Source organism: Panthera uncia, chromosome B4 (assembly GCF_023721935.1).
Source record: "Panthera uncia isolate 11264 chromosome B4, Puncia_PCG_1.0, whole genome shotgun sequence".
Classification (NCBI taxonomy): domain Eukaryota; kingdom Metazoa; phylum Chordata; class Mammalia; order Carnivora; family Felidae; genus Panthera; species Panthera uncia.
Window position 1 is genome coordinate 54,030,608 of NC_064809.1, and position 21,914 is coordinate 54,052,521.

The window sequence follows — 21,914 nt, forward strand, 5'->3', positions numbered from 1 at the left end:
AATATGTTCTTTCACTATAAATATGAATGAATTATTATTTGGCAACAACACTTCACACTCATCTCTAAGGGAAGGATGAATCCGAATATTTGCTTTGAGGGTTGTTTATTTTTATTCCTCCACACTAATCTAAAGGCAAGCTAACATTTTTTCCCCTGGTAAGTCATTCTTTCTCTTAAAAAAAAAAGTTATTGTATTGCGATAAAAATACTTAACCTGAGATCTATTGTGTTAAATTTTTGAGTGTATGATACATTATTGTTGACTATACGTACAATGTTGTAGAGCAGATCTCTAGAGTTTATTCATCTTGCTTAACTAAAACTTTATGCCTATTGATTAGACAGAAAAATACATTAAATAAGCATTCTCTAATTTTACTGAAAAATATATTTTTTAAAAAAATGTTTATTTATTTTTGAGAGAGAGAGAGTGCGTGCAAGTGGAGGAGGGGCAGAGAGAGAATTTCAAGCAGGCTGTGCACTGTCAGTGCAGAGCCCAGTGCAAGGCTTGAACCATGACCTGAGCTGAAATCAAGAGTAGGATGCTCAACTGACTGAACCACCCAGGTGCCCCTGAAAAAAATATTTATCATACTTCCATGTGCCATATATGGAACTAGAGGAATTATTTTCCACTTTTACTGCCATGCTTTCACTGTCTTGCTCTCTCTCTCAAGATTGAAATCAGCCACTTCTGAAGTCTAACCAAAATTGTACTGTAACAATACAAAGAACACAAAATGCTTTATTATCATAAGACTGCAACTATAAACAAAAGAATGTGTGGGCAGAGACTGGGAAAGTAATACGAAATGCAGTTCCCTGACATTTACTGAACACATACTCTGACTCACACAGTATTCTAGATGCCATTACAAAGAAGGAACAGTCTTCCTGGAGTAGTCCACGCTCTCACAGCATTTATGCAAATTGCTGCAATCCCTTTGATAAGTAACATCAGTGGCACCTGTCATGTCTCCACTTTGGAGGACACCAATGTGTCACAGGAGTCAAACTACTGCGGTGCTGGAGGCCCAGTAGGGTTTATGGAACCCTAGAGAATTACTGTGGAGAATGTCAGCTGTATCGGTAGTGGGAACTAAGGTTGTTATTGAGGTGGAAAGGAAAAAGAGTTGTGGTGTGTAAGAAGCAGTAGATGTCCTCCTCACATGGTTACCAAAAAAAAAAAAAAAAAAAAAAAAAAAATCAGTTGGTGTCTCTGAAGCACAATAACTGCAAGGGTTCTATTCAAAGAGCCAGTGCGTGGGGGCAAATTGACCATTTGGCCTAGACTTCTGGGATGGTTCTTGGAGCCTATATCCTCTCTCCAGGCATGCACTGATATATTCATAGCCATCCTTCCCCACATTTGCCAGTGTAGCACCTTCTCCCAGAACCAGTCCCTGGAAGGGTTAGTCCATCAGCCACCTCACAGCCAAAGAGAAGTGAAGTTTCCAGTGCCCCTCCTAAGACCTAAAACACTAGAGGCTTGTTGTCTCCCTTTCAGAAAGAGTCAAGACCTGAGAAGCACAAAGGCCTTTTTACTCCCCTTGATAAGAAACAGCAATACCACTTCCCATCCCTTATGGATATGTTAGTCTCTATGAGACAAGGAGATTCTTTGTATTTCTAGATTCAGGCTTGCAAAGTGGTGAAAAACAAAATGTGTGTTAGGTCAGAAACACTTTCCCAAAAATCTATAAAAAAGAGATTGTGTGTGCATGTGTATACATGGTTTTGAACTTCTTGGTGGATCAAGAGGTCTAAATGATACCATCGGGGCTCTTTCTCTCTTCTCCCTGCATGGTTTGGCCCTGCTTTCTTCTGTGTGAACATCTGTCTCTCAGCCCATTTCAGAACAGCAACCCCCCCACTCTCCCTCCCTCATCCTGCCCTGAGGAGCCAGAGTTATAGTGTTCTTAGTACCCGAAAACTCAGCAAGAGAAAAATCCTTTCCTCTCCAGAGTCTCTGGGAAGGATTCCAATGGGCTCTGCTTGGTCACATGCCCCTCCCTATACCACAGCTAAGTCAGGCAGATGAGATACTATATTGACCAGCTCAGGTCACACACCCACGCCTGCAATGCAGAGGATGTGAGTGAAAGCCCCACCAGATAATGCAAGTAACAATGTGTAAAAGGAAAAGATGTTTAGCAGACAAAACAAAAAATAACAACAACCAAAAACACCAAGAATAGGTTGTTACTACATTGCACGGGAATGGTCAAGGTTGATTTCCAAGCTTTTGATACTAGATGTTGAGTGATGATGATAGAAAATGCAGAGGTAGGAGCAGTTTGAGCCCATATGGAGAGTTGAGGTTTTACACGTTGAATTTAAGGTGCCTGTGGGACATTCGGATGAGGTGATCTCTTGGAAATAAAGAGTCAGGAACATAGAAAGATATATGTTTAAAACGTAATTTTAAAGTACAAGACTGATTTGTGTCAGGGTGCATCTTAATGCGCAGTGGGAAACCTATTACAATTCTTAAGTGGGGAAGTTCTTTAGCAATAAATCTATAATCTATGTTGCCTATTTTAGACACCTCCGTATAGTATCAACCCCCTCCCTCTAGAAGCTGAACTTCTTTGCAGTTATCTCTCAACTCTCACCGCCTGGCGTGTGTTTGGGGTCGCCCTGCCAGAGCCTCCTTGGCCTGTGGATCCAGGCGAGGTGGCCCCGGACCACAATTCCCGGCATGCCTCGCGAGGGGCGGCCCCTGGCGGAGGCGGGGCCAGGAACAGCCACCCCCGCGAGTTGTCGGGCGGGGAGATCGGGCGGCGCCGAGCTGAGGTAGCGAGAGAAGAGCTCCCGGATGTGGAGAAGCTGGGGAGAAGGCGTGGGAGGAAGATGGACTCGGTGGAGAAGGGGGCCGCCACCTCCGTCTCCAACCCGCGGGGGCGGCCCTCCCGGGGCCGGCCGCCGAAGCTGCAGCGCAACTCCCGCGGAGGCCAGGGCCGAGGTGTGGAGAAGCCCCCGCACCTGGCGGCCCTAATTCTGGCCCGGGGCGGCAGCAAGGGCATCCCCCTGAAGAACATTAAGCACCTGGCGGGGGTCCCGCTTATTGGCTGGGTCCTGCGTGCGGCCCTGGACTCGGGGGTCTTCCAGAGGTGCGCATGTGCGAGAGTGGGCGGCGCGGCCTGGGTGGGGGTCGGGACGGGGAGCCGGGCCGCTGGCAGAGCTGGGGCTCCCAGGGCAATTGTTATTAGAAGGGGTGTGCAAGATCCGGGCTGGCTGGGCTCCGGTTGAGAGCCCAGGGAGGAAGTGCTCCAGCTTCTTCCTTGTTCCGTAGCTGCTAATCGTCTTGACCTGGGACAGTTCCTGTCCCTGCCCTTGAGAATGCCTTGAGTAAAAGGGGAGATTTCCCCTTTTCAACCGTGTCCGCCGCCCTGGTTGACTCACAGGGTAAAGGAGGCCACCCCTATGAAACCTCTGCGGTAATATGTGAACTCTTGTGGACAGAGGCCATTGGGGTTCCCCTGGTGCTCAGCCTCTGATAACCACTCGGTGCCGATCGATTAGGGAGGCATCGGGTTCATGAATGGAGTGAGGTGTCAAGGCTTTCGAGTTTCAAGCTCAGCTTGGAGATCTCTTTCTGACCTTTGAAAAATACTCCAAGCTATGTGCCTGTGAGTCAGCACAATCTAAAAAGCTACCTACATTTGTACATAGGTAAGAGATAGTGAGAAAACGTACAGCAGGCTGTTTTATGATATGCTTCTAAATGGTTTTTATCATATCTTTGGAACCTCTCTGCCCTAAAGACAGTTTTAATTGTTCATCATTCAGAGCCATAACCATATGCCATTTTGGTCAGGAGTTACAAGCTGATGTCATTCATAAAAGAAGATAGAATTCAGTGTCAGGAATGAGTTTACACATAGTAACTTCACGCTAATTGTGCTTCAGTTTGTTACCGTGGAAAGTAAATTATTTTAACTTTTTGATGCCTGGGTTTTTGGTTTTTAAAGAGATGATTGTTTTTGTAGCAAATTAATTGCCCACATTAATATGTGGGTAAATGATTTTCATTAAACTAGTCTTGTTTAAAAAAAGATACTCCCAAAGTAAGAATTTACGAATTTTCTTAATGTTTTAATCCAAACGAAGCCCTGGGTGGAGCAAGGTAAATAGGGGCAGGCACCCAGATGATAACACTAATGTAGTAGTGTAGTAGGAAGTGTGCAAAGCAGAGATACGGAAGGACTTGGGGATTTGGTTCAATTCAGGAAACATTTACTGAGCCCTAATTTCTGCCATAGACACCTAAGGAAACACCAAGATGAAGTGACATGATTCTTGTCATTGGGGAGCTCACAGGCTTTGGACATTTTTTCATCCCTACAAAGAGTGCACACTGGGGGAAAATAAGAGGACCGAGAGAGGGTGCATCCAGACAACAGTGATATGCCATTTCTGTGAAATGAAGTAGAGATCAAAACTTACATTCACAGTAGATTAAGAACAAAACTCATTTACAACTCTTAGGTAGCATGTCAGGAAACTCCTTTCAACCTGGCTTAACAAAAGGTAAGGCTTGTTTCAGGTACAATGAGATTCAAAGGCAAAGAACGCTTTATTCATTCAGCAAATATTTATTGACTACCTACAGTGACAGGCACTGTTCTGTGTCCTTAACCAGAGGTTGTAACACTAGCAGCAGTGGGTTCAGTCCCTAGTCTCAGGGAGCTTGCATTATAATGAGAAACAGGCGGTATACAAACAATATATACTATATTGGGTGTCGATAAATAGTTTCAAGACAAATCAAGCAAGGTAAGGGAATGGTGCCAGTGCCCTCCATCACCAGAATCTTCTATTTCTTGGTTCTTCTGGATAGGCTCTCCCTTTATGGTGTCAGGTGGCTATGCCGAGTGCCTCAAAACAACTTGGCGCAGAAGAACTTGTTCGAACTCTAGTATGGTTTCTAGCAGCTTAAGGCCATGGATGATCCCAGCCCCCCAGCCCCCTTAAGATGGCTGAGAAAACTCAGTGCTGCCAGGAGAATTTACTGTTTGTTCCAGGGACAACCTGGTGACAGGCAGGGAGCCTCTGAACCCCCTCTCAGAACAATTACTTTAGAAAGTTTTCAGTTACAGCCCTCTTCACCATGCTTCACAATGTAAATCTACCATCCAAAACTGTTTCCTCAAGGACCTGAGAGCTATCTTTTTGAAATGCAAACATCCCAGTAGGTAACTCTCACTCCCTCCCAGTCCCTGTGGGAAAATTAAGGGCCTAAATTTGATGGGCACCTTGCTTCAATTTGCACCTTGCTGCCCATCCTAAAGTTAGAAGTGTGCTTCTGATCTGGATAAGCACCAGTTGACAAATCCAGATGGTCTAGTCACATGGACTGACCTCCTTTAGCCCCGACACGATACCTTTGCCTTAACACACCTGCCTTTAAGAAGTCTCCAGCCTTTGTTTGGGAGGAATTTGAGTTAGTTTATGCCATCGTTAACAAATTAAACCTGACCTTATCTGCATTAGTGTCCAGCTTTGTTTATCCCCTTATTTTACTGTTCCTATCCTTCCAGGTTTCAGTCCAGCCAAAAAGAGCTGCCCTCTTTGCAGCTTTAAAGTCTCTTTGGGTCATCCTTGAGCCAGTCACTTTGGCTAAAACAGCGCTTGTATTGGTACAGTTTAGGGCCTCTTCCACTCTTGGAGCCGGTGATGGAGCCCCCCCTAAAGCACCATGTGACAGTTTCATCAAGAGAGAAATTGGAATATGATCACCAAAGGGCAATAGATGGTGGGAGTCAAAACCCAACAGATAGCCATTATAGCAGACATAGGGGATTTTGCTACGAAATGATTGGAAATATATGTATATATTAAGCAGTGATTTTCCTGTTTCCACTTATTAAAATGCATTTGTACAAAACTCCATGAAAGAATAAATGATTCCTGAGAACTTTTTCTGTACCAGTTTTATGTAATACATCTAGACTAGAGTATAATCATCTTTTTTTTTTTTTTTTTTTTTTTAATTTTTGGGACAGAGAGAGACAGAGCATGAATGGGGGAGGGGCAGAGAGAGAGGGAGACACAGAATCGGAAACAGGCTCCAGGCTCCGAGCCATCAGCCCAGAGCCTGACGCGGGGCTCGAACTCACGGACCGTGAGATCGTGACCTGGCTGAAGTCGGACGCTTAACCGACTGCGCCACCCAGGCGCCCCTAGAGTATAATCATCTTGACAATAGGAATGGTACTTTATACTTCCAGCCACCTATGGTATCCGCTACTGTTCTAGTAATAGAATTTGAAGACATAAAACCAGTATTTTCCTTAACCAGAAAAATGAGCATAATCTGACTCCTGCCTTCTCAGACTTACAATACTATATAATAATGTGATTTTACTGTTTAGTTCACATAACTGTCTGCTATGTGGCATCATTTCTAGGGATCTGGAAAGTTTAAAAAGGTAATAAAATGGAATAGCACTACGTCCTTAGTGAAGCTTTTGCTGATCCCCTCAATGGAAAGTAACTGTGCCTTTGTTTTCTGCACATAGCAGCATTGTTCATACCTTCTTTAGTGCGTGCACTATTGCAGCAAAGTACAGTCGTAGACCCTAGATTTGAATTCCTAGCTTCACCACATGTTAACTGGAACTTTGGGTGAATCACTTAACATCTGTGCCTCAGTTTCCTCATTTGCAAAATGGACTTAATTATCTGCTTCATAGGCTTGCTGAGGGAATTAAATGAGGTAGTGGTATACACAGCCCTTAGAATAGTATCTCTATATAGTGTGTGATCCATCCTTGATGTTTTCCCCTTGTATGGAGGGTTTTTACAATCTTCATCTCTTCCATGAGCCACAGTTACCTTACTTGTAAAATGAGAAAGTTGTAATTATCTTCAGAATTCTTCCTAATACTAGCATGCTTTGACCTTGAAGAATTAATGGAATTGTGGCTTTATTCTATTTCAGGGGTCCACCCAACTTTTCCTGTAAAGGGCCACATGGTAAATAATTTAGGCTTTGCAGGTTGAATGGTCTCTGTTGCTCAGTTCTGCTATTGTGTGTTGTGGAAATAGCCATAAATTACATAAGTGAATGAACATAGCTGTATTCCATTAAAAGTTTATTAACAGAAGTAGGCAGGCTGTGAGCCAGATTTGGCCTGGGCTGACCCTTTCTTTAACAGGTTGAAGAGTTTCTTGTGAGCAGGTACTCATTTGTCTTGGTATGCTTAATGTATTAGAACCTCAGTTAAAATGTGTTTATTTGGATTTAATTGATTTATTCTAAAGCTACAGTCCCAAGTTTGGAGCAATCTTGCTGCCCCTGACCTCTACTTTCTTTGACAAATATTTACCCTAGGAAGGAATTGAAGAAAATTATAGCTGCCTGATTGTGTTTTTCAGGGCTGGAAGACGCTTTGGAGATTATTTTGTTCAAAACCATGATGTAGTAATTGAGGTAGATTTTTCTGGCCTGCACAGAGTCAAAGTTAACAATACTTTCCAAGTTACTAACTTTGCATACAAATTTGGATAATTAGCAGTTGAGGAAAATGCTGAGATAATTTTTCAGTTAGTAAAAAGTTATTGTTTGAGATGAGTTTATAAGAGCCTGATTTTCAACAGTGGTCCAGTGCTGTGTTAGTAAACCTCAGAATGAATAGATTTTGTAAATGTTGCCTAACATACTTGGGGAAAAAAAACAAACATGAAGTTTCATTTCTAGGGTGTGGATTTATGATTAATGACAGGCCTGTGCTGTAGTGTCCATGAAATGGCAGTTTATGATTTGAAATAATGTACGTAGGCTTCAGGGTTGATATTCCTGTTCATCCTGTTAGATGTTGTATGACTTCATTTGAGGCTAAAGCCATTAGCATTAGGCTTTACTCTGTACTGGTTTTAAATTTTATTAGGTCTCTTTATTCACTTTCTCATTCTTTCTTTTTTGCTCTCCCTCTTCTGATTCCCTTAAACCAAAAGAAAATTATCTGCTTGCGTAGTCCCTTTAATAAATGATGATCATTGTATTTTAAGTCTACATATGGGATGCTATTTTCATACATACAGATTAGACATTTGGACCTTTGAAGTTGTAAAGTGAAGTTGTACTGTTCACTTTTTACTGTCTTTACCATCTTCTCATCATACCTTCACCTTCTCTATGTTAAAAGTAGATACTGCATTTTTATTCAGACATTTAAAGTTTATATACAAAATACTTTATAATTCTTTAAATTTTATAATACTTCAGCTCTGCAATTATTTTTTGATGGCATAAAAACTATTCTCATATTACGTAAGCTGTATTTTGGGGTTGCAGAGCTCCTCTTTATCTTTAGTGGTTTCTTTTAATGATTTGGCTTTTTATATTTATTTTTTAATATCCATACAGTGTGTGGGTTTCAACAGACCATGATGAAATTGAGAATGTGGCCAAACAATTTGGTGCCCAAGTTCATCGAAGAAGTTCTGAAGTTTCAAAAGACAGTTCTACCTCACTAGATGCCATCATAGAATTTCTTAATTATCATAATGGTATGAATTTGATAGTTTATTCAAGATGTTATGTAATTTCTAACTTGCTAATTGTTTCATAAGACTTGTTTTCACATTTGAATTTAAGATCTTTTATTTCTCGCAAAGAACTTTGATGTTCTTTTCATTTGTTTTGTCTTTTTAAGAGGTTGACATTGTGGGAAATATTCAAGCAACTTCTCCGTGTTTACATCCCACTGACCTTCAAAAAGTTGCAGAAATGATTCGAGAAGAAGGATACGATTCTGTTTTCTCTGTTGTGCGACGCCATCAGTTTCGATGGAGTGAAATTCAGAAAGGAGGTAATCTGTCATATCAGTCTTTATTTTAGCTTTTGTGGAGAATCAGCTTTTTCATAGGTAAATAATCCTTAGGCAGGAGGGGAACAGTAAAAGAGAACACGTGATTCTTAACTGTAGTAGGCAATGACATTTATAATCAGTTCTAAGTCTTGTGATTATTGAAACAAGACAGACCAAATTCTTTGCTTTAACATTTTATAAATGGACGTTTTAACACTATTTGCCTTTTGAGGCAGGCAGGCATGTCATTTTTTTCTAGATGTGAAATAATTCTTTGTCCTAGACTTGCTTGGTAAATTCCTAAATTATATTAGAATCATGGGAATAGAAATCAACCAAAAAGTTCTGGAGGACCTTAAGAATGAATTGTAGAATTACTTCTCAAAATATGTAACTCCTGTATAAGAAGAGTTCCATAGTATTTAGCTGGAGCCAGATTTCTAGCTAGATAAACTAGTAAAATATGCAATAAAGAATAGGATGAACAACAAATAGGGAAGTGTTGGAACATGCGTAAGGAAAGGCAGTGTGATTTCTGTTAGGTGCCCTGACATTTGTTGAATATAGGAAAGCTGGCCTAATTGTCTCTAACATGTGTAACTTAAAGGAGATAGTAAGGAAGATGCAGTGAAACTGGAGACAGTGCAAAAACAGAGCAATCAAGAGGATAAAGAAGGGCTGAAAATAAGACTCTTCTATCTCAACATATGAATGTTATCCAAACCGATAAAATGTACCAGTAAATATACTTACTGATTGACTTCATTCAGTATATGTTTATTGAGTATCTTCTCTGTGCCAGGTTCTATGTTAAGTTATATGTATAAAACTTTGAACTTATTTACCAAATCTCATAAATTCTTACTTCTTTTTTTTAAAAATGTTTTTCTTTATTTATTTTGAGGTTGGGGAGGGGTAGAGAGAGAATCCCAAGCAGGTTCCACACCATCAGCACAAAGCCCAATGCAGGGCTCGATCTCACAAAATGTGAGATCATGACCTGAACCAAAATCAAGAGTCGGATGCTTAACTGACTGAGCCACCCAGGTGGCCCAGAAGTTCTTATTTCTGAGGAAATAATTTCTAGGAAGAATCTATTAAAGCTTTAAAACAAGTTTTTGAAGCAAATCAAGGAAGCCCAGTGTTAAACTGAATATTGAGATTCATATGCTATATGATTAAAGAAGTTCAAGAAATATGTACATTAAATAGATGACAAAGCCATATAAAATATATCCATAAGTATTTTTAAGAAAATTAGAAATGTTTTAATAAATATCTTTTAACACTGAGACGTGAATGTTAGGGATAAGAGCTTTGTCTTTGTCATATATTTTCCTAGAACCACTGTAAAACAGAATGCTATTAAGAACAAGGATTCTAACCTAGAATGGTATTTCTTATGATTCTGTTCTTATGTTCCTTGTTTATTAAATCACTACTACTAAACATGCTCCTGGATTAATCAATATTTGAAAAATCCTTCTGTTTCATATTGTATAACTTTTTGTAATCTTTTTTTGTTGTTAATGCTAGAACCTTACCATCTAATATAGTAGCCTCTCGTACTGTCAGCACTTGAGTGTGGTTAGTCCAAATTGAGATATGCATTAAGTGTAAAATACATACTAGATTTCTAGGATTAGTATGAAAGAAGCATATGCAACATCTCATTAATAATTCTTATATTAATTACATGTTAAAAAACATTTTAGATACATAGGGCTAAATTAAATATACTATTACAATTAATTTCACTTGCTTCTTTTTACTCTTTTTAAACTGTAGCCATTAGAAAATTTAAAATTATATATGCGGCTCACACTATATTTCTATTCAACATCACTCTTCTAGAGATTACACTTTGTACCCTCAGTTTGTTATAGCCTGCCTGAATTTGTATTTTCACAAATAATTAAAAACCTTACAAAAGTAAATTTCTGTTTAGCCCCTGCTGTTTTGTACTATTATTGTTACATATAATTCTCTATATATTATAACTGCACAATACATTGTGGTTGTATTTTAAGCAATTAATGGTATTTTAAAAATTATTTTAAAATTATTTACCTCCACCTGCATATTTATCTTTCTCTATTATTCTTCATTTCTTTCTACTTATCTGTGCTTCTATCTTACTGTGTGTACCTGTTAGTAACAGCTTCTTTCAGCTTTTGTTTGTTGAAAGATGTCTATAATTCATCCTTATGTTAAAAGGGTACTTTCATTGAATATAAAATTTTGATTTACCTTTTTCCCTTCAGCATTTTAAGATTGCATTTGTAAGATGTTATCCCTTTGAAGATGCATCTTTAACGTGTCATTTCATTATTTCCTACCATCCATTGTTTCTTTTAAGATATCAGCTGTTTTTCTGATCATTGTTTCTCTAAATATAATGTCTTTTTTTCCCTTTTTTCCCTTTCCCCTGCTTTTAAGATTTTCTCTGTATCTTAATTTTTCATAGTTGACTCTCAATTTGTATTGCTGTGGTGTGTGTGTGTGTGTGTGTGTGTGTGTGTGTGTTTATTCTGTTTAGAATTCTTTTAACCTTCTCATGTTTATAGGTTGATATCTGTCATCAGTTTGCAAAAATTCTGTGCCGTTATCTCTCCAAATATTTCTTCTGCCACATTTTTCTCTCTCCTTTCTTTCTGGGACCCAGATTTAAGTGTATTTTAAACAATTTTAAGCCGGTCTCTCACAGTCTGTTCTGTATCATTTGTTGATTTTCTCTCTGTGCTTCATGTTAAGTAATTTATGTTGACATATTTGAGTTCATTGATCATTTCTTCTGACTTATGTAGTACACTGTAAATCCTGTCCAGTGAATTATTTCAGTTATATGTTTATAGAATGTACATTGGAGTTATTTTTTAGAGATTACATTCTCAGTTGAAATTCTCCATCTTTTTTTGTTTTTCAATCTTTTCCTCTAATACCATTAACATATTTATGATATTTATTTGAAAATCCTCAATTGCAGGTTCCAACATCTGAGTCATTTATAGTTCTGTTTCTACAACTGTTTTTCTCTAATTACGGCTAATGTATTTGTGCCTCTTCATCATGACTCAAATTTTGTCATATGCCTGACATAGAGACTGGAGTACAGTTGACCCTTGAACAACACAAGTTTGAATTGCACAGGTCCACTTATACACAGATATTTTCCAATAAATACAGTACAATACTGTAAATGTATTTTCTCTTCCTTATGAGTTTCTTAATAGCATTTTCTTTTCTCTAGCTTATTTTAACAGTACAATACATAAACAGAATATGGGTTAATTGACTCTTTATGTTATTGGTACAGCTTCTGGTAAACAGTAAGCTCTTAGTAGCTAAGTTTTGGGAGAATCAAAAGTTGTATGTGGATTTTCAATCATGTGGGGGGTTGGTGCCCCAGCCCCGGCATTGTTCAAAGGTCAACTGAATATATTATTTTCCTCCGAAAGGACACACCCTTTCTTCTATCAGGCAGATGGAATATGGAGCTAGTCACTTTGATCCAGTTAGGAGTTGTGCTGGATTCAATTAATTTCCCTTTACCTCTTAGTGCAGGTATCTTGCCAGGAGATAGATCTTGTATGTATTGCTAGTAATAACCCCATGCTACCAGGACCTTAGGATCTAAGCACCACAAAACCTCTAAGCCCAGCCTTGCAACCCATCCCTAGCTTCTTGTGCCGCAGTACACTCAGCAGAAGTCCTGTAGGGGAGTAATTGGGTAGGAAGAACTAGCTCTGTGTTTGGGATCCTACAGAAGACAATCTATGATTCTAGTCCAAAGGGCCATGACAAACCTCTGGGTTCTCCTTACCCCAGTAGGGCTCCTCTGCTTATGCCAAGCTTGATCTTTCTCACTTCTTCAGAGTCCGCAAACATCCCTAGGGAGAAAACAGCCACTGATCCTTGTTCACTTAAGAAAGACTTGCCCCCTCATTGCTTTTCTTCAGAGTGCCACTTGAATTCTCTAGTCTGTTTATTGCCTGTCTCCACCACCAGACTTCACACTCCAAGAGAGGAGAGGGAGCCATATTCATTGCTATTTATACGCTGCCTATAAAACTATACTATATGTAGCTAGCTATCCAATGTATATTTGCTGAATACTTTTCATAGATTATATCAAACACTGATGGGGTAGAATTGAACAGAGGATGGTTTAGTTAAGGAAGTAAGTGGAAGTTGTTTCTAAAAGCCGTTACACAGATAATGACACCCAAAAGTAAAGAAAGATTCTGAGGAATCACCAGCATTAAGCTCACAATCATGATGCATATCATTACACATCCATAAACACAGTTTTGGGAAAAATACAGTGAAAAAGCAAGAGGATCCCTATTTCCCAGTACTGAGGGCTCCATCTGTTACATCATGTTATAATCACTGCTGTTGATATTGCTGAGCCTTCATTACCAAGGATAAGAATAAATAAATAGTATTTATTGTTATGTTTAGTATATTTTCTAACTCTGCTAAGAGTAATATACAAACATTTTTATCAACATAAAAGTATTAATAATTTAATGAGGAAATCTTCAGTTTTCTATAATAATTCTATGAAAGTAATTTCTCAACCACATTAGATAAACACATACATTGTATTTCTATAGAAGCAAATAATGAGAAATAGATTAAAGCACTCGAATATTAAATAAGGATATTTTATGGCAAGTTCAGCCCTTTTGAAGCTACCTTAAGGTTGCCTTGATGTCCTCCCAGAATATTATATTAGTTTTTTTTTTTCTTAAATATTTATTTATTTATTTTTGAGAGAGAGGGAGAGAGAAAATCCTAAGTAGACTCTGTGCTGTGAGTGCAGAGCCCGATGCAGGGCTCGAACTCAGGAACTGTGAGATCATGACCTGAGCCAAAACCACGAGTCAGATGCTTAACTGAGCCACCTGGGTGCCCCCCAGAAAATTTAATTTGTATAAATGCCTTAAAACCTCAATTATTCAGAGTTCATTTATAAAATACTTTATTTTTCTATGATTAGATAATAAGTAGTATAAAGTAATTATTACGTATTATTGTTTAATAATTATCAAATATAATTAGCAAAGATAAATCATTCAGCATTATTAGAGATTTTGTTCCTTTAAAAAATCTATTTAGCTATTTATCAAGATAGAAAAACATTTTACATTTTCAGGTTTTTTTTTTAATTACTAAATGAATATTCAGTATTCAACGGAATGTAGACTTACTATAGCTTTTTGCTTTTAGTTCGTGAAGTGACTGAGCCTCTGAATTTGAATCCAGCTAAACGACCTCGTCGACAAGACTGGGATGGAGAATTATATGAAAATGGCTCATTTTATTTTGCTAAAAGACATTTGATAGAGATGGGTTATTTACAGGTTTGTGCCTTCATTTTGCAAAGATCTTTTAAATCATTTTGTATATATACCTCCTCAGTTCTAAGGAAGAATTACAGCACAGTTCATAAAGAAAAGTATCAATCCCCAGAGGAAAGGAAATAACTGATAAGATTTATCTGAGGCATTTTTCCTGTAGGTTTACACTAAAGTAATCTTTGGAGTCCATTCAGTAGATATGCAAGGAATTCTGCTACAACTGAGAAACGAATCAAATATTAAATGTTGTATATGTGTCCCGACCTTCATTTTATTCCATTCAAACTCTGTTTTTAATCCATGGTTTGGTTACTGTCACATTGGTTGTACAGTTGAATAAAAATCTATTGCTTTCAAAAAGAGACAAAACAAAAAATATATTAGATATGGAAGTGCACCAACCTGGGTGTCAGGAAAGCCAGATTATAGTTCTCTCTTTAACTGTGTGGCTTTGAGTGTACATTTTAATCTGTTCTGAGTCTCATTGCTCTCATTTTAAAATAAAGGGTTGGGAACGTCTCTCATATCTTTAGAGCCTACATGGTTACATCATATACCATTTGTTCCTTTTAGTTAATAGCAGTTATTTATTCAGCACTTACTGTGTGCCAAGGACTATACCAAACACATAGGTTATCTCATGTAATCTCCATAGCACTGGAATAGAGTAGACATTCCTGCCCAGTTTTACAGAGGAGGGAATGGCTGCTTGGAAAAGGAAGTACTTGGCTCAGGGCATAAATAGGTAGTAAGTGGTACTATTGGGATTTGGATTCAAGTCCTTATGTTACTCAAAATCAGCATTTAAAAAACTCTCTACTCTCTGTAGTAAAAATTCCAATGTGACTCATGCTCTGAGGTAAAAGTATTTTTAACAGTCTCCTGGCAGTATCTAAGCAAACTGTAGACTGTTTAGTTAAGTTTGAGTACTCAGGAAAATTAGGTTTGACACAGGTAGATATCACGCTTTCCAAACTCTTTGCTAAGGGGACTGTGTTTTGACCCTTTCCTAAAGGGTAGAGAACAATGAAGTATCTCATCATCATAAGATTTATGAAGAGACTGAGAATTCTAAAAAATGAAATTTCCCGGTAATTGATTTTGACATTCAAATTATCACAGTCATAGGAAAGGCCTCCCTTCCTGCCCCCAGATCCCAGAATCAGGAAACTGTCCCTCCCTTTGTCCAGGTGTGATCCAGACAGTTATTGTCTACCCTCCCTGTAGTTCAGGGATCTAAGACAATTCTGTACAATAGATACTACAGTTCTTTTTCCTCCGTTGTCTTGCCACTCAGTTGCAAATTGGAACATAAGTTCTGAGAACGTTTATGCTGCTTTTGGATGATGACAGGAGAGACTGTCAGAAAAAGGGGATACAGTTAGGGGGTTTCTAGAAAATTCCTCATGGTCAGAATATTGGAAGATGGGTATTTCTGCTTTATTCAGTCTTAAAATAGAAATCTACTTAAAGAAAAATGGGAAGCTTGCACTGTGTACATAGAATTTGAACACTATTATAGTGTATAGTTTGAATATATAGGAAACAAAAAGCTTTTCCCTGAAAACAGTTATTTATTGTAAGTCACTGATTTCACTGGGTTTATTTCTGTCAGTATCATAGAAATGAATTCATTAATTAGAAGAAACTTTCTGATATGGTGAACGAACGTTAAAAACAGTACTCATGGCATTTATACTATCTTTAGGGTGGAAAAATGGCATACTACGAAATGCGAGCTGAGCACAGTGTGGACATAGATGTGGATATTGACTGGCCTATTGCAGAACAGAGAGTATTAAGGTAAAAACAAGACTTGCATAGCCTTTGCACTGGACCCTGACATATTTTTAGTAGATACGTTGAGTTGTGCTTCTAGACACTAATTTCTGATACTCCAGACATTTTAGGATCTTTGCAATTAGTTTGTTCATGTGAGGAAGATCTACACGTAAAGTATACTTATAGTTGGCTTATTCAGTAACTTGAGAAACACATGGTCTGGTTAGACCACTGTACTCAAAGTTCTTGCACTAGAAGCTGAAGTGTACATGTGAAGGGTAATGTTTGAATGAATGGGAATGGTTATTACGTTTACTGGTATTAGCCAGTTGAGAGGGAGTAATTAGTATTGTACTTGTACTCAGAGGTCTATTTTGGTTTCTTTTAGATATGGCTATTTTGGCAAAGAGAAGCTTAAGGAGATAAAACTTTTGGTTTGCAATATTGATGGATGTCTCACCAATGGCCACATTTATGTATCAGGAGACCAAAAAGAAATAATATCTTATGATGTAAAAGATGCTATTGGGATAAGTTTATTAAAGAAAAGTGGTATTGAGGTATGTGCTCCCTGAATATAGTGATGTTTTTTAAGATGATGATTCAGGGTCAAAGAACGTGTGAGGAAAATAAGAGATTTAAATTTTTAGTATTATCTATTAAAATATCTGAAATTTAGCCTTCACATGACTAGAAAATTATCATACTTTTAGGTGAATAAAATTAGAAATTTGTCAATCAACAAATAATATTTCGTATTTATTCAGTAAGTATAAACATATTATTTTTAAATAGGAGCTATCTAGTAATTCCCATAGGATCTTTCACTAAGAAAAATTTCAGAAAAAGTAAGTTATCAGCATTAAAAAAAAACAAATATCTTGTGGATTTTTAAGATGTAACCTATTCTTATGATTGATAAATTTGAATTCAAAATAATTTAATATTTAGTATATTTGTAAAAATGAAAGCTAAAATAGTTTCTAGTAAGATTTACTAGAAATCTTTCATATGTGTTCCTAAGCAGCACAAGAGACAAGTTATAGACTTTCCTCTGGGTAAATCGAATTACAGGAGAATCTTAAATTAGTGTCAGACAATGTATGTTACATTTTTTTAACCAACAGATAGGATCCTTTCCACTGTAAACAGTGTCTTTATTAGACTATTAGAAATACAATGTTGTAAAGATTCATCATTTTAAAATATCTGTTGATTTTACTTAATTGGTCTTTCAGGAGACTACTCGTTTGTGACTTGTATTATTTACCTGGTGTTATTTTATTATGAAATAGTTGATTTCTTTATTTTCTCATTTTGCCCTCCTTTCTCTCTTTCTTTTTTCTTTTAAGGTGAGGTTAATCTCAGAAAGGGCCTGTTCAAAGCAGACACTCTCTTCCTTAAAACTGGATTGCAAAATGGAAGTCAATGTACCAGACAAGCTAGCAGTTCTGGATGAATGGAGAAAAGAAATGGGACTGTGCTGGAAAGAAGTGGCGTATCTTGGTTGGTGTCTTATTATTCAGCCGTGATAAAGTGGGCTAGGGGTTTGTTTTTTGGGTTTTTTTGTTTTTGTTTTTTTTTTTTTTAAGAAATAGAGAAATAATGGGGTGCCTGGGTGGCTCAGTTGGTTAAATGTCCAACTTTGACTCAGGTCATGATCTTGCAGTTCATGAGTTTGAGCCCCGTGTCTGGCTCTGTGCTGACAGCTCAGAGCCTGGAGCCTGCTTCGAATTCTGTGTCTCCCTTTCTCTCTGCCCCTCCCTGCTCATGCTCTGTCTCTCTCTTTCTCTCCAAAGTAAAGAAACTTAAAAAAACTTTAAAGAAATAAAGAACTAAGAAAGAAAATTCCCAAGATTGGCATAGTTCTAGAGAAATAGGAACTCTCTTACACTACCAAGGAAAGTATTAAATTGGGACAATCTTGGGGCGCCTGGGTGGCTCAGTCGGTTAAGCGTCCGACTTCGGCTCAGGTCATGATCTCACGGTCCGTGAGTCCGAGCCCCGCGTCGGGCTCTGTGCTGACAGCTCAGAGCCTGGAGCCTGCTTCCGATTCTGTGTCTCCCTCTCTCTCTGACCCTCCCCCATTCATGCTCTGTCTCTCTCTGTCTCAAAAATAAATAAACATTAAAAAAAAATTTTTGAATTGGGACAATCTTTCTAGAGGTTTGTTTGATAGTATATATCAAGTGTATCCTAGTAGAATGATTACTAGCACATGCTTTGGAGTCAGACCACACTGCTGACTAGTCAGTTTTGGTAAAGTAAGCCTTAACTTCCTCACCTGCAAACTGGAAATGCCAAGAGTACCTATGTCATAGATCTATTATTGTAAGAACCAATGAAATAATCTGGGTAAAGTACTTATCAGATTCCTAACATAGGAATATGAGATACCTATCCTATCCTAACATATAGAATACCATGGATAAGTTTTGCTCTTTTCAAATATATCTACTGTTAACCCTTAAATTCCAAATCTAGGAAGGAAATTGGACAAATGTGCCAATAGTGGAGGAAAAAAAAAACCCCACTTAAATACCCGGCAAAAATAGAATATGCACAAAATGGAATAGTGCATAATGCAAATGGATATGATGAGATGTCACAAAATTTTCACTTCGGCATTTATTAAATATACCATGTGCAGGCTTGATTGGTTGCTGGGACTTACTGCCTACAGAGCGTGCAGTCAAATGTCTAATTTTAGATATTACTGATGACAAGTTATTAAAATACATATAACATAAGCCATGTAAGAAATAAATATTTACAAGGGTAATATGGGCCTCTAAAGAAGAAACACAGAAATGCTGTGGGAGCATGTTATCTGAGGACTTCAGGAATGGCCTTTGAAGCACATGTGACGATTCAGTGGAGCAGAATACTACAGAATCCTTGATAGAAAATGATCCAGTTTTTGTAAGAAGAAAACAATTTTAGTGGAACATATAACAGATTCTAGATATATCTTATTATCTGCATGACCTTAAGTGAGCTTCTCTAAGCCTTGGTTTTCCTATTTATAATATATAATATATAACATAAACACAAATCAAACTTTATAAGGCCATTGGGAAGAAAATTGAAGATAATATAGAATGCCTATTACAGTACCTGCAGATAGTAATAACAGTGTGTATCATTTATGTGAGTAAATTGTGGAATTATATATGTGATAATATAGTGATTATCCATAAATACTGGTAAGTAGGATGATACTGATTTGTTTTATGCCTTTATTTTAAAAAAATGTTACTACCAAGAAAATGCATTACTTATGTAACATTAAAAAAAACTATAAAAAACAGAGGTTAGAAAACAGAGAATGGACTCCAAATTTTAATTTTAAAATCAGAGCACTATTTTGTATAGGTCACATAAATGTATAGAAACATATTCCTTAAAAATATCAACACTTATATAAGTAAATTTTAATAAATACATCTTTGTTTGAAGGGTTACACTATGCAAAGAAATGCTAACTTTAATTTTCTTCATCTTTCAGTGAAAAAGTTCAGATTTCAACATATTTAATAACTTTTAAAATTTCAGTAGGTAAATGTGGAACAGATTTAAAACAAGTAAACTCTTTTTTAACCAGCATTTTATTAGTGTAGTTGGATGTAGTAATAATTGTACTCAGAATGGTGAATCTAACGTACTGTGAGTCTGTGAAATTCATCATGTCAATACAAAAGAAAGAGAGAGAGAAGAGCGGGCAGGTTGAGAAAGGATGTAGTTTTGTCAGTGTGATGGTAATTCTTCAACAAATGAGTGATGTACAGGGGTACCTGGGTGGCTCAGTCGGTTAAGTGTCTGACTTAGGCTCAGGTCATGATCTGACAGTCCATGGGTTCAAGCCCTGTGTCGGGCTCTGTGCTGACAGCTCGGAGCCTGGAGCCTGGAGCCTGCCTCGGATTCTGTGTCTCCCTCTCTTTCTGCTCCTCCCCCACTCATGCTCATCTCTCTGTCTCAAAAATAAATAAACATTTTTTTTTAATTTAAAAAATGAGTGATGTACAAATCAGAGGGAACTATTATAGATTAAAAGTATGTAAAAATACATATCAACAAAATGCAGTATGTGGACTTTGGCTTCCGATTGAAACAAATCAACTATAAGAAAATTTGAGACAACTGGGGATATTTGAACACATACCAAGTTACTAGATGATACTAAGGAATTGTTGGTATTGTTAGTTTGATGATACTGTGTCACTTTTTAAAAATATATACTTATCTGTTAGAGAAATATATACTTATGTATTAGAGATAGATGCTGAAGAGTTTTGGGGTAAAACATGATGTCTAGGAATTCCTTAGCCCTCTCTCTCTAAAAACGAAGGAGTGGAGAAAAGAGAAAAATATCGATAAATAGTCCAAAACATCGAAAAGTATTCCACATGAACTTGGGGTTCTTGCATGTGTTTAGGATTTTTTTAAATAAAAAATTTAATTCATAATTTGTGTATAGAATTTCTAGTAATTCTAATGTGCATGGCAATCAGAAATTATAGGCCATTCTTTTTTTAACAGGTAAGAGTTTATTTTGAAGTGCTTAGGAAAAACCTTAGACCTCAATTACGCTTGTAAATACTTGAACATATTTGTTCCACCGCACCCATGGTATTCTTACATGAGTGCTTGAGGTCTTATTTAAGTTACCAGAATTACTGACTGGTTGCTTTTTTGCATTAACAGAAAGAGTATTCTTTGTCTCCTTGAATATTCAACCGGTGTTTCTTTTACTCAATAGGAAATGAAGTGTCTGATGAGGAGTGCCTGAAGAAAGTGGGCCTAAGTGGCGTGCCCGCTGATGCCTGTTCCACCGCCCAGAAGGCTGTTGGATATATTTGCAAATGTAATGGTGGCCGCGGTGCCCTCCGAGAGTTTGCAGAGCATATTTTCCTACTAATGGAAAAGGTTATTAACTCATGCCAAAAATAGAAATTACTGTAATGTTAGGAAAGAAAGTATACAGCCTTCTTCAGCCACTTTTATTTTTGATTAAGTACAATTCCATGTTGTAATGTTACAGAGAGTGTGATTTGAACTGTGATGTATCTTAATATATTTTAAAGCAAATTGTCACTCCAAAACATTCTGAAATAATTGTGCTCTACTTTTCTCCTTATGCAAGATAATTATTTAGAGATTAATACAATCTTTCTCAGATTTTTAGTAAATGCAAGTAAGAATATCATCAAAATTGACTTTGTATTGTACCCTGTAAAACTGTGTGTTTGTGTGCTTTTAATGATGCTGAGATTTTATTTATTTGGGGACAGTGTGTCTGGTAAGACATGCCCTTCTATTAGTTAATAAAATTACATTTCACAAACTTGATGAAAACTGTCTTGTTGCTATAGAGGAGACTTGCCAAACATTCCATGATTTCCTTTAAACACTGACCATGCAATCGGCACGAGAAACAAGCCACTAAACACCTGGGATAAAGCATCTGATCGTACTTTAGGTATGTATACGTATAGTGTGCACTACATGCAAATAGAGATATCCAAAAAAATTCATATATTTGTGAAGATTGTATATTGGTTTGGAGTAAACCATTTGCAGTTACCTCTGAGGTCAGGATCATTTTATATACAAAATTTGACTATCACCACAATTTTACAGCCACCACAAAGTACTCTATCTGCTTAAATTCCAAAAGTGAGGCGTCATCTCATAAATGTGGACTTTTACCTAATAAACACTAACCACTTCCTGTGGAACATTTACATCTATTTCCCCTGTAAAAAGAATTCAACTCTGGCAAGAAGCAAGTCACTCAGGCCAAGACACACAGGAAGCTCTTTTCTTCTGTCAGGACTGGGTGTATTTGTACAGTTCAGAGTCTGACCTTACAAGCCAGACGTTGTTGGGAGAAAAAATGAGCCTCTTCTACCCTAATTTCTATTGTATCTTGTGCCGGTTTTTTC

The 21,914-nt window shown here is 37.4% G+C and overlaps 1 protein-coding gene across 1 annotated transcript; it reads left to right on the plus strand.

The window, feature by feature from the left end:
* Window positions 1-2,758: 2,758 nt before the first annotated feature.
* CMAS (cytidine monophosphate N-acetylneuraminic acid synthetase) lies at window positions 2,759-21,324 on the plus strand. The gene is made up of 8 exons (XM_049625179.1): window positions 2,759-3,115; window positions 8,377-8,519; window positions 8,666-8,821; window positions 14,057-14,190; window positions 15,896-15,990; window positions 16,358-16,529; window positions 17,322-17,475; window positions 20,729-21,324. Exons 1-8 carry the CDS (start codon window positions 2,856-2,858, stop codon window positions 20,917-20,919), a joined length of 1,305 nt encoding a protein of 434 aa, XP_049481136.1. The 5' UTR covers window positions 2,759-2,855; the 3' UTR covers window positions 20,920-21,324.
* The last annotated feature ends 590 nt before the right edge of the window (window positions 21,325-21,914 follow it).

What these genes read in the sequence shown, in the direction of transcription:
- CMAS (XM_049625179.1), top strand. Translation starts at nt 2,856, where the DNA reads ATGGACTCGGTGGAGAAGGGGGCCGCCACCTCCGTCTCCAACCCGCGG. An exon ending in GAGTGAAATTCAGAAAGGAG is followed by an intron (nt 8,822 to 14,056) that starts GTAATCTGTCAT and finishes TTTTGCTTTTAG; the next exon opens with TTCGTGAAGTGACTGAGCCT. An exon ending in TAGAGATGGGTTATTTACAG is followed by an intron (nt 14,191 to 15,895) that starts GTTTGTGCCTTC and finishes TACTATCTTTAG; the next exon opens with GGTGGAAAAATGGCATACTA.